General features: G+C 37.6%; 1 protein-coding gene across 1 annotated transcript in view; it reads right to left on the minus strand.

The window, feature by feature from the left end:
• Window positions 1–12213, minus strand: part of STIM2 (stromal interaction molecule 2) — a 68793-nt gene that overhangs the window by 4741 nt on the left and 51839 nt on the right. The window contains exons 4-10 of the mRNA XM_065634430.1: window positions 8132–8243; window positions 7408–7523; window positions 5880–6057; window positions 4727–4904; window positions 3980–4147; window positions 3673–3773; window positions 3133–3371 (exon numbers count right to left, since the gene is read on the minus strand). Of these exons, the coding sequence (XP_065490502.1) occupies window positions 3133–3371; window positions 3673–3773; window positions 3980–4147; window positions 4727–4904; window positions 5880–6057; window positions 7408–7523; window positions 8132–8243 (1092 nt within the window). The remainder of the gene's footprint in view (window positions 1–3132; window positions 3372–3672; window positions 3774–3979; window positions 4148–4726; window positions 4905–5879; window positions 6058–7407; window positions 7524–8131; window positions 8244–12213) is intronic.

Genomic DNA, 12213 nt, shown 5'->3' on the forward strand with positions numbered 1-12213 from the left:
TCAAGAATTTCCTAATTTGATAACACTTTCTCTTGCCAGGCAAACTATGAATTTCTGGAAACAAAAATGCTAATTATGGGTGGAGACAGCAATATAAGACTTGACCAGGAAAGTATCTAATGGGAAGTGACAAACTAAAATGTTCCAAATCCAATTCCTCCCTCAAAAGATTATTAGGTAGCAAGACTTTTATGGAAATAAATCTACAGACCCATTTTCAGTCTAGCTGTTACAAGCCTCAAGATTTCTCATATCCCTCCTCAAACTGTCCCAGAGAAAGCATCACTGCTTAGGTAAAACAGACCATATCCTTACTGATGTTCAAAACGTTTACCAAAGACAACACATTAAAAAAATTCTATTGTTTTTGTAAACAAGGATGTCTAGCCTGACAAAATCCATTTTATTTTTTGAGATGCCAGTTTAGCATCAGAAAAGTTACAGTTTCCCTTCCTGCAACCTCAGAAAAGGTTGAGTTGTCATTCTGCTTTTAGTGCAGGAAATCACAACTTTCACAAAACAGCAAGTAGCTGCACCTTTGCCAACACTTAGACTTTGTTTACTGCCAGGCTGAACAGAAAAGAAAGGTTTACAAGTTCCAACATGACAGTTGTCATGTAATTCAAACTTTTGATTTTACTTCTGATTAACTCCCTACTGACCTGCAAAAGAGGTGTTGGCAGCTCAAAAATAAGTGTGTGTCATTACAAAAATATTCCTAAAGAAGCAAATGTGAACTGAGATAAGGGAACAAGAACCCTTGTAGGAAATTTGTACTTTGTGTCCAGGTAAATCAGATGGCATTCTACTTGCCAGTGTAAAAAAAAAAACAAACAAAAAACAAAAACAAAAACACACCCAAACAAAAAACAACAACAACAACAACAAAAAAACCACCCATACAAACCAAGAAACTAGGATTGCACCGTCAGTGAAGTCTGAAAGAAGCTACAAGCACTTTGGTTCCTTGTAGGATGCAGCTATGACAATTTAACATCTAGAATTCTCTAGTACAAATGAACTCACTACACCAAGAAATCAGCTGAATCCTAATCAGTCAATGGAAAAGTAAAAGGTTCACTATCATCTTCCTGTAATGACTTCATTCCAGTCTCTAAGATTTATTTCTTTATCTCCTTTTGTTCTTCAGCTCAGGATTGATTAAATAGATCTACTACTTCATACCATTTTAGCCTATGATCCTAATAGCTGCAGCACAAATGAGCCTGTCTGGCAGATTTCAAATTTTGTCCATCTTGTGAGATCAAAGGATGCTGGGGCAAGGTAACATCCCAGATAGGTCACTTTAGGTCCAGAGACTGAAACAGTCTTGCTCATAACTGACCTGTCTGCACACTTGCATTTTGCCTGAAGCCTCATGAGTGAGACAAGCCCTTTTCCTTCTGTCCTTCCTTGTATGCATGTAATTTTTTTTTTTCTAAATAATAGGAATAATTTAGCAGTTACCAAACTAACCTATAACAATTTGATTCCTGAATAGGTTTCAACAACAGATCATTGAGTATATTTTCCCTCTTTACCCACTCCCAAATGTTTCCAGGGGTTTTTAGCTGAAGCTAGGAAATTAAGACAAAGCTACTTTCCCAATGTGATCACTTTAACAAAATCAGGCTCTCGTGCCTTACCAAAATTCAGAAGAGCACATTCAAAGTTTTTGTAATGTTACTAAGACTCAAATACCTTTCATCACTGACTGAGGCAGCATCCATTAGGTAAATACTTCCAAATAAGCTGAACTTTAACAAAAAAATATTGCAAAAGCTTACATAAAGTTTCAACTAAGTATGCTCTTACAAACTGTGCAGTCCTTCTCCAATCGTAATTCCTCTGAAGGAACTGCACTTTGTTCTCTGGCTTCACTTCTATGCAAGACTTGAATGAGAAGAATGACTGAAAAAATTCACAAGTCTGAAGTCGTATATACATATCCAAGTGTTTTGTCATTTTAGACCATCCAGAAAGTCATAACAACAAATGGAGCTTTTCCTTTTGCAATCAAACAGGTTTCTCCATACAGACTCCGAAGTTCAACTCTATGCATCCATATTTTTTTGGGCCATCCAAGAAATTTGTTGCTTAGGTTCAAATCAAAGCCCACACAGTGAAGACAACTAGAGAGACGGTTTTCTTTAAAAGTGATCAGAACTTGCACTAAGTAGTACTGCAAGGGGATTAATGAACGTTTCAATGTGGTGTACAGAAAAAAGGTTGGTACATTCAGACGAAAACCACGTGCACAAGGCACACTAAATGAAGCCAGCAAAGTGGTGACCATTCTCCTTATGCTATTTTAAAACGCAGTTCTCATTTCTTCTGAGAATCCCAGCTCTGGAAGGAAAATGTGCACATATGACAAAGTTTTCTTCCCTACTCATTCCTCAGGTTGATCTGCATGTTTGAGAGCTCATCTTTTTGATTTGTCTCTAAAGTCCAGTTAATCACAACTTCCATCAAACTGGCTCTTGTATTGAGGCAATGACTCAAGATACGAGGGTGGTCTGAATCCCCAGTGTGTATCTTCAGATCATAGTCCAACTGAAGCTGAATCTCCCTCCCTCCAGCACTTGGCCTCTCTGCCTCACACTCAAAACCACCCGCTGTATCCAAACAAACATTCTGCCTCAAAGCTTTCCTTGGACAACAACAGGATTTTGTTCCAGCCACTAAAGAATGTTCGAAGAGCTATGTAGCGTGCAGCCTCTCAAAAGGTGTGATCATCCTGGTAGCTCAAGGGACTCTAGACTAACCCCATTCCTTCCATCTGAAACAATAAACGTGCTAAGACAAATTTAGCATTACTCATTATAAGTTTTTGTTTAAGTGGCAATCCAAGCATGACTAGCAGACTTCCAAAACCTTAGCTGGATTCGCCCCCACTCCTCCCCTCACAGAAACAGAATAAAGGCTTTTTTCTTCATGTTATCTTTATTGCAAAACCCAGTTTTCAGTTCACGCAAATCCCAAAAGATGCATTGGAAATGCTAGATATAGCTTGGGTCCTTTTGACTTTCATCCAATCCTGTTTTATTTCAGCACTCTTCTCCCACCTCACTTTAAAATCCCATGCTTCCACAACTTTCCCCCTTTCTTTATACTGAGCTCACCACTTACCATGAAACTGTGAAACTATTGGAGGAGTATCTTCATCTAAGTCATCAACTCCTCCTGCTATTGGGTAGGGAGGAATGGAAACTCGGGGCATAACTACCCAGCTGTGATCAGAGTAGAGAGAGGAGGTCAAGCTTGGCAGCCCAGAATTGTGTGCTATTTGAAAACCACAAATCTTCTCAATCTGTTGCCATCGATAGAGACGCTCTCGCAAACATGTTGTCAACTCAGAGAGTGCTTTCCTGAAGAAAAACAGACATTAAAATTACATACATCGCTCTTAATGATAAAGCAAAAGAACACAAGTGCAGTCACTCCAGCATACCCAGAAGATCCATTAGGACTGTCAAAATATTCACACAGGAGTATCTTTTAAATTATTTTAGTTAAAAGCACAAAACCACTAAGACACTAATATATTTTAAGCTCTTTTACTTAGAAGTGCAAAACCACTAGGACAATAAATTCCATTACTCTCAAAAGATTCCATTGTTCCAGGGATAAATAATCACAAAAGAATACGCATCCTGGTAATACTCTTACTTTGCTTCAAGGATTTTATGGTCCACTTCATCAAGGGAGGAGCTGTGTGCAACATGTAATGTTCCAAATACAGTGCTTCTCTTCTTTTTTATCTTTTCTGCCTAAAAAGATAAAATTAAATGCATAAAACCAGGAATTATATACATATATATAAACACACGACAAAACATTAGCAATATTGACAGGTAGCAAACAACCACTCGGAGGAGAAAAAATGCAAATACTTATCTAAATAAATTGTATTTACTATTTCATATATCTAGCAACAGATCAGATAAGTCTTCAAGTGGCTGAAAAGTATCAGTACCTCATCTTTGGCAATTGCTAGTTGCATTTCTGCATGCTGTCTTTTGATATTGTAATATTGTACTTCAACCTCATGTGTTAACTGAAGCCACTTCTGCAAAGCTTCAGGAACAGACCAATTACTTCTCAGCTCAAACTCCTTTTCAGCCTTTTTTAAAGCCATGCGAACCTAGCAATCAAAAAGAAAAGTGTCACCAAGAAAAGAACTGGAATGTAAGCACCTTTCTACCCCACAGTAACATACTAAGGCTTTACAGAGCTTTGGTGTGTGCAATTGCTGCCAGGAAGGCAGATTAGACATCTCTGAAATATACTACACAAATTTCCATATACTATATTACATTTAGATTTTTTCCTATGATATACAGTCCTTAAGTTAAAGCTTCAATATTTTTGTAAGACAGCATTTCTATTTAGTACAATCAATCCAATCTATTTCTTCTCAGAAGAGTGAGACAAATCTACTATATCTCATCTGATAATAAGACAGAAAAGAAGCTCTTTTCCTTTTGTTCCATGAATCCAACAACATTATGATAATATACAGAGTCTAGGTCTTTTTATAGTTTCAGGATTATTTTACTAGATAATGGCATGACTGACAGAAAAAAAAAATAATTAAGTGCTCTTAGAACTTTTGCATTCAAATCTAGCATTAGAGTTAAGCTGCTTTAAATACTCCTAAGGATCTAATAAAAACAGGACCAATTTAAAGTCAACACTAAAATTATAAACAGTTTACAGATACCTGTACTAGCTCTTCCTCTGCATATTTGAGCCTACTCAGCTCACATTCAGCTCCCTCCCTCAACTCCCTTAGGCGATGAGCTTCCCGTTTTGCATCATTAATCTCATCCATCATTTTGCGCTCCAGATTTTGCTTTTCCACAGCAACATTTCTATTCTCTTCTTGTGCCTTCTCAAGCCTTCACAATTGAACAAAAAATATGAGAAAATACACAACATACTTGCTAAAAATTGCAATCCTCAGAAGAAAATGTGTCCAGCAATAGGGCAAAGGGCACAAACCAAAACACAAGGGGTTCCATCTGAACATCACAAATCACCTTTTCACTGTGAGGGTGACAGCACTGGCACAGGCTGCCCAGGGAGATGGTAGAGTCCCCATCTTTAGACATATTCAGCAGCTGCCTGGACATGGTCCTGGGCAACCTGTTCTAGATGATCCTGCTTTAGCAGGTGGGCTGGACAAGAAGACCTCCATAAGTCCCTTCTCATCTCAATCATTCTGTGATAGAGACTACGCAAGCTTCATGAATCAGCAGCAACGTGATATCCACGTCAGACAATCATGCAAATTTTTAAGTGAACTTTCATTAAAGGTATAAAACGACCAAAATATGAGTCTTTATAGAAAACCGAGTTACATGTTAATCAGAGAAGACTATTAACTCTCGCACTGCCAAATAAGCAACAGAAAGTAATCAGTCCAGATCCGTTTCAACCTTAAGAGCTTAAAAACAGGAGAAATGTTCTCATTTCCACATATATAAGTATTCCAAAGTAAACTAATTATATGAAAATAACAGTACACACTCCTAAATCTCTAGGTAAAAAAGACTGAACTTTTATTCTCTACCTTCATCATCAAGTTCACATCTCCCACTAAAACATGCAGGAGCAATTTCTACCCCCACAAAAAAAAAAAAAAAAAACAAAAAAAAAAAAAAAAAACCACACACACACACCACACACACACAACACAAAACACCACAAAAACACAAAAAACCCCACTGAAATCAGCATTTCCATGCAAAATCAAGATGAACAAAATCCAAAGGCAGTCTAATGAAAATAATTTATGACTGTAAAGGATCTGTATTTGCATTTAACCTCAAAACAAAAGGGGAACTAAACATTGACTTTTTATATTTTTTTACCTTTCCTGCAAGTCAAGAAGACTTTGCTCTGCTGTTTGGAGACTTTCTAAGTCCTTCATCATTTTTGTGATGTGTTCTCTTGAGGTTCTGTTCTGCGTATATGCAAACCAGCAGCCTCCAAAACCGATAACTATAGAAACTGTTAATATAAAATCCTTCATCCAGTTGTGAGGGGGACCTGTGCAGAGAATAGCATGATCACTAACTAGTTAATTGATACAAACTATGGACTTCCCCTCCCCACAAGCCTAAAAGGTGACAGAACCTGATGGTAAACAGAATTCCAGCTCATTTATCTCAAATCATTTCCAACAACTACCTTTCAACTTTTCAAATGGATTCCAGAGCAAGCAACTCCACTCTAATACAATCTACTTAATCTATACTAAAACATACGCTATATTGAGGAAAACTTACAGACTATGTACTGTAAACATTTAGTATCTTTGTTCAAAAGAGTCCAGAGAGAGTTTCCCCAATTACACTTTATGAGGTCAGTATGAACTTCAGTTATGTTGGAGTAAGTTCTCCTCAGTCCATGCTCCCTGGGATACCCTACGCAGAGTTAAAAACGCACTTGTAAAAAATGAAGTAGATGTTAATAGGGTGAGTACCCAATAGCAGCACTTTTGAAAAGCAAAACCTGGACTGTTGAAGCATCATATCCAAGATTCACATACACTTCTTTGTTAGTACAGCTTTTATAGTCACTTGTCCCTTTGTAAAACAAACTTTTGAGAGACAGTTTCTGATAGCATTAAAGGTATAATACAAACACAAAGTTGGGTGGGTTTTTTTTTTCGCCTAAAAATCTCCAGCACAGCTCTGTCAGGCTAACTCAGATCAGTTGGGCCAGTTCAGATCTGGCCTGACTTTTGCAAAGTCATTCACTACTCTCCAAACTCACCACCAAGCTCTGGAAAGGCCTCCCATTTGAGGAACACACACAGCACCACAACAGATGTGTAACTGTGCACAAGCAAGCATGCAGCCCACTGGGGATGTGGTAGGAAACGTCTGCATATGCTACAATGGTTCAGATGTGGAACTGCTGCATTCAATTTGACTGCACCTAAAGTCAAGTCTGCACAAAAGGTACTGGTATTGGATTTGCACCACTATCTCATTTTTTCCTTCCTTAGGGAAGGTCATCTCCTCTCATTTCAATATCCCAGCTTACACTATTCAAGCTAATCGGGAAGTTAATATAACATTAGCTATAAGTGCAATTTAAACAGTCAAACACACTTAGAGGACATTTCTTGCCACACAAAAGCCAATATCCATCTGTCAGGTGGGGTTACACTAAAATTTCTACGTAATCTTACACACAGAAGTGAACCTTTGTCCTGACCCCAGAATCTCGATAACCTTTTTTAATTCATTAGCCATGCCATTTAACTCACAACACATGCCAAGCAATCCATCAGTACATCGACAAAATATCCTACCTACAGTATAAAGTGTCACTGAAAGTATTTTCTGTTGAATTCTTACAAGTAAGAAAAAACTCCAGAAAGTTACTAACGTGTGAGAGGTCCAAATAAAACAACATCCAAGGCTTTAAGCTGAAGCTTCTGTCTATGGCTCCGGTCAATTATTTTCAAGTGAGAGATCATGAAGGCATGTTCATTTACTGCTATCCTGTTAACAATAAAACAAAACGTTACCTATTCCACAAGCCATATTCAAAACTAGTCTATGGAAAAAAGATACCTGAATAGCATTTCCCGCAGTTACACAGATTATAGATATGCAACTAGATAGATATAACAAAATGACAGTAGTGGCCTTTAAAAAAAAAAAGGCACATCAGCATGTGGCAGAGAAAGAATGTCAAATCAATTCCTTATTCTTTTCTTTCTGGAATAATCATAAACCAAAATCATTTGGCATAGTTAAAGGTAATAGTATGTTTGCAGACTTGCGACACCAACTCTGAAATACGTACAATACTCAAATTTAGTAGTTATGCTCAAGAAAAGGGATTCTGCAGGTAGTTTCTGGTGTATACTCATACGACAGATTGGAAGTTGTTCAAAAGAAAGTTCACTACCACATAGCATTATGTGATCACTGATAAAAGCTTCACCAAAAAAAATGCAGACAGCTCTTCAAAACTGCAAGGATGATTCACTTTTCATGCATTTGACCATATCTTGTTAGACTTTAGGTTCACATAGTTGTTCCCACATACAAACTTAAGCAGCAACCTACAGGGAATTATTTGAAACTAGTCTAGAAGCATTCACCTGGGAAGTGTTGTTCCATTGACATTGCTGTCTCTAAAATTCTTTTCATATTGGGGCAGCTCAACAAATTCTGACAGCCACTGAAGAGTGTCCTCTTGAGTCCAGTTATGAACTGAAAAAAAGTCAGTTCGATTTCCTTTAATTTTTTAAAAAACCCATAGCGAAACAGACAACAAGCAGTAGAAAAGTACGTTACAGTGAGCAAGAGAGTTTAGCTAAAAATAATTGCAGAAAAAATAGCATTAACATTCACCAAGGTGTTTCTGGCATTTTGCCTTTTTCATTATATGCTTCTCAGAGGAAGCTTAGATAAACTATAAACAAAACAAGCATGGAACCAACAGAAACATTTCTTTATTAAAAATTCCACAGAATAATTTAGTGTTTTGCTTTAGTTTAAATCAGGACAGCGTCTTGTGACTTTTATCTACTTAAACTGATCTCAGCCTCAATCCTTTTGTCCTTGTCAGCAGGTGCTGTAGCCATTTAAGGCAATGCACCAAGATCTTTCCCAGGATGATGGCTTAAGAACTTGTTTTCACTAGAATCTTCACAAAGGTTCATGCCTACTAACCTCAAAATGAGAGCAGTGAGGAAAAGAGCAGATTGAACAAAAATACTGAAAGCCAGCAGAAATTTAACAGGAAAACAATTAAATCTTCAATATGCTCAAAACGGCTGTCTTACATGCAATAATATTCCCCCTAAGAACAATTATTTAAATACGTAGAGAACAATTAACAATTCTCCTTTATAACATCAACAGTCTACACAACCTTACATAGCTACAAAGACGCTCTAAGAAAATACCATCCCCACAAATTTTACAAAAAAAAAAATTTGCATTTCTGGCCCTTACAGGCCAGCTGCTCCAGCTTCACACTGAGAAAGTTGAAGGGAAATTGTTCTCTCCATTTATGAAGTCTGCAAAAGTTTGCCTGCACATGAAAGAAATAAGCAGCCTCCTTCTGGACAGAAATATCTTTGCATGAACAGACATATTTTTTAAAACATTCCTCTATCTAAAACTACTTGCATGTGAAAATGCTGGTCAGAGATTTCCTTAGAAGCCTTATCACAAGGACACATTCTTAGTGGTGAATGTTGACAATGGTCCTTCATAAAGAGCTGCTGAAAGCTTGACAGGTAAGCTACAGTCAATAAAAAAAAATTTGAGTTCAAATTCATACTGAAACTGAAATAAGAACTTCTAGGTCTCTTGTCTACACTGGCAGAGCTGAAAAGCTTAAACATTTCAGATTTTCATCATTCCAGACAACCAGAGACAGAACACATTTCACAGACCCACTTACAGCTTTAAAAAATAAACTCACAGTACAAAGCACTTGTATTCTACCTAAGTGAATGGCTGCACCTTCTTCCCAGCATGTTGTCTCATTTCTTACTCTGCTTTTGAGCCAAAATTTCCAGGTCTTCATCTTGTAATGGTCTCAGTTCCGTCAAACTACTCTAAGCTTTTATGCAAAATGCCTGGTCTCTATTTGTAAACAGATTATTTTCACATTGCAAAGATTCTTAACCTTTTTTGTGAAAAATAAGTGATTAGCTTTACAAATCATTCTGAGCATCTCAAAAGGGTGGTAAGATCATTCAGAAAAATATCACCTTAACTGCAGAAATATGTTCATAAACTAATCCAAAGCAAAAGCATCGTTTTGATGTGACATAGGGAAAAGGTTGCCTAAAATAGCTACTACACACTACAGACCTTATCACTGACAATACAGAACATGCAATTTCAGAAGCCACATAATTCACTGAGTTTCTAAACTGAGGAAGGTGGCATGGGGGTGGGGAGAAAAAAGAACATCAAGAAGTTCCACTTTTACTGCTGACAATATTTTGTAGTCACTGTCGAAATTTACAAGTTTTTACTTCTACATAATTCAATAGCAATTTTAAATATATTATCATGCAAAAAATGAAGTACATATTGAATTCACATCTGTTCTACCATATACATCTGATCTGTCAGTCAGATCTGTTCTGCCACTTAAGACTGCTGTGATGTTTCCTTCATAGAGTATCAAAGAAGTTTCCCCAAACAAACCACTAATATTTAGGAAAAAACATTTTACTATTCATTATTTATCTCTGTGTCAGATATCTCCGTTGATACAGAAACCACAAAAAGAAACAACCAAAGCCTATCCCAAAATAGAATGAGAACTTGTACTTTCTGTATTCTTCTTACACTGCTACCCGTTTACATAAAAATTAATATCAATTGCTTTCTGGTATATATTGTGTCTTTTTAAATGGCCACTCGCCATCTAAGCTAAGCATAATCGATACCGACAGGCAACTCTTATTCTGGGATTTCACAGTCTGAATCTCTGCCCATGCACATATTTCACAAGAAATTTAGATTTATATATAAGCTAATTACACATTAGCAGAATTCCAGTGTCAGTACCCACAAACCCCTAACTTTTCCAGGTGGAACCAGACACTGAACAACCCCACCCTCCCCTTCCTAAAGCACCAGTCAAGCCCTGGGAGATTGATTTTTATCAGTGAAAACGTTGAGACTGTTTCTTTTTGTTGATATCTCCTATATGCTATATATTGCTAAGAAGTATTGATTGACTTGCCTGCAACAAGACCTTCTGACCAACATATACGTGTATTCTACAGCAGCACACAGTACTGAGAAGCACACTGACCTTTCTTCAGCAGAAGCAGTTAGTCTTCTGAAACATGACACAAGACAAGGGATAGACACCAGGTGTACTGGAAGTCAAGCAGCCCAGCTGAAATTCATCTTGATCAGCATTGTCAATTAGAATGTGACAGCTCCGATTAATCAGCTGAGGTTGTAACTTTTCCTTATTTTAAACACTCCAAAAGAATATAGTGCTTCAGCCAGTGGAGTAGTAACTGACCATTACTTTAAGTTAAATGCACATAGCGTTAAAGAGTAACCATAATATCCTTCCCTCTCACACCTATTTTTACAAATAGATATCTTGAGAGAGGATGTGAGCAACATGCCTTGGGCAGGCAGGTGTAGAAGCCAGAGTGTTTACACTCCAGTGCAGCACTTAGTCCCTAGACTTGCATCAGCTGTTCTATTTCAGATCACAAGTTTTGTGGTGGTTTTTGTTTGGTTGGTTCGTTTTGCTTTGGTTTTGTTTGGGTTTGATTTAACTGCTCTAATAACACACCTGAAGGTGAAGACAGCAAAAGCAGTGTCAAACTGTCTCTGTATGAAAGTTGCTCCTTGCTAACCCACATTAATAGCTGATTAGAAGATCAGGCTATATATCACTTTTTCATGTTAAATTTATCACGCAGCACAGTACTTCAGGGCAGGGAGGTGTGAAGTAAAACAACACTACACTGTCAGCCCCAGTACTCCTATGAGCCTCCTACTCCTTTCAGAAATGAAGTTACATTTGGTAAAAGTATTTCATGGCAAGGAGTGAATGACAGCCATACACTAGACTTACAAAGTTGAGAACAGGCTGACTGGGCAATATAGAAAAATAGAAGACTGCTCTGAATCAAGCAAACAGGATTCAAAAGTTAGTTTTATTTTAGCAAGACTTTCAGCAGCAACATCAGCATGACATATGCTGCCACCAGTAGGTTTTTAAATAGCATGAAAAGTCAAAAGAGAGGACTGACCTTGACCATCTTTTCCACAGTTTAACACCACAACCCTTGTTTCCTCTCACGCAGAAAGGCCAGTCCACAGTGCCGTACTGGTCCTGCCTGGCACAGCACCCAGCATTAGGTAATCCATCCTTACCCAAGCCCTGCTTGCATATGCATTTCCAGTCTCCAGGTGTTTAAAACCTGAGACAGCAAACAATTAAGAAAGTGCAAAGCAACCATAACATCTTTGTGGTATGCAGTTTAGTCCCAGTTGCTGCAACACCACTTGTGCAACATTACCTGAGAATAAAAGATGATCACACATAGAAACAAAAAAAAAAATTTCTCTTTATCCCCTAATAAATAAAGTACCAGACTTCAGGTCACCTCCTACTCACCACAGAGAAGGAAAAAGAGTTAAAGAAAAAATACACACACAAGGGAAGGGAGAAGCTTTTTTG

This window comes from Caloenas nicobarica, chromosome 4 (assembly GCF_036013445.1).
Source record: "Caloenas nicobarica isolate bCalNic1 chromosome 4, bCalNic1.hap1, whole genome shotgun sequence".
Lineage (NCBI taxonomy): Eukaryota > Metazoa > Chordata > Aves > Columbiformes > Columbidae > Caloenas > Caloenas nicobarica.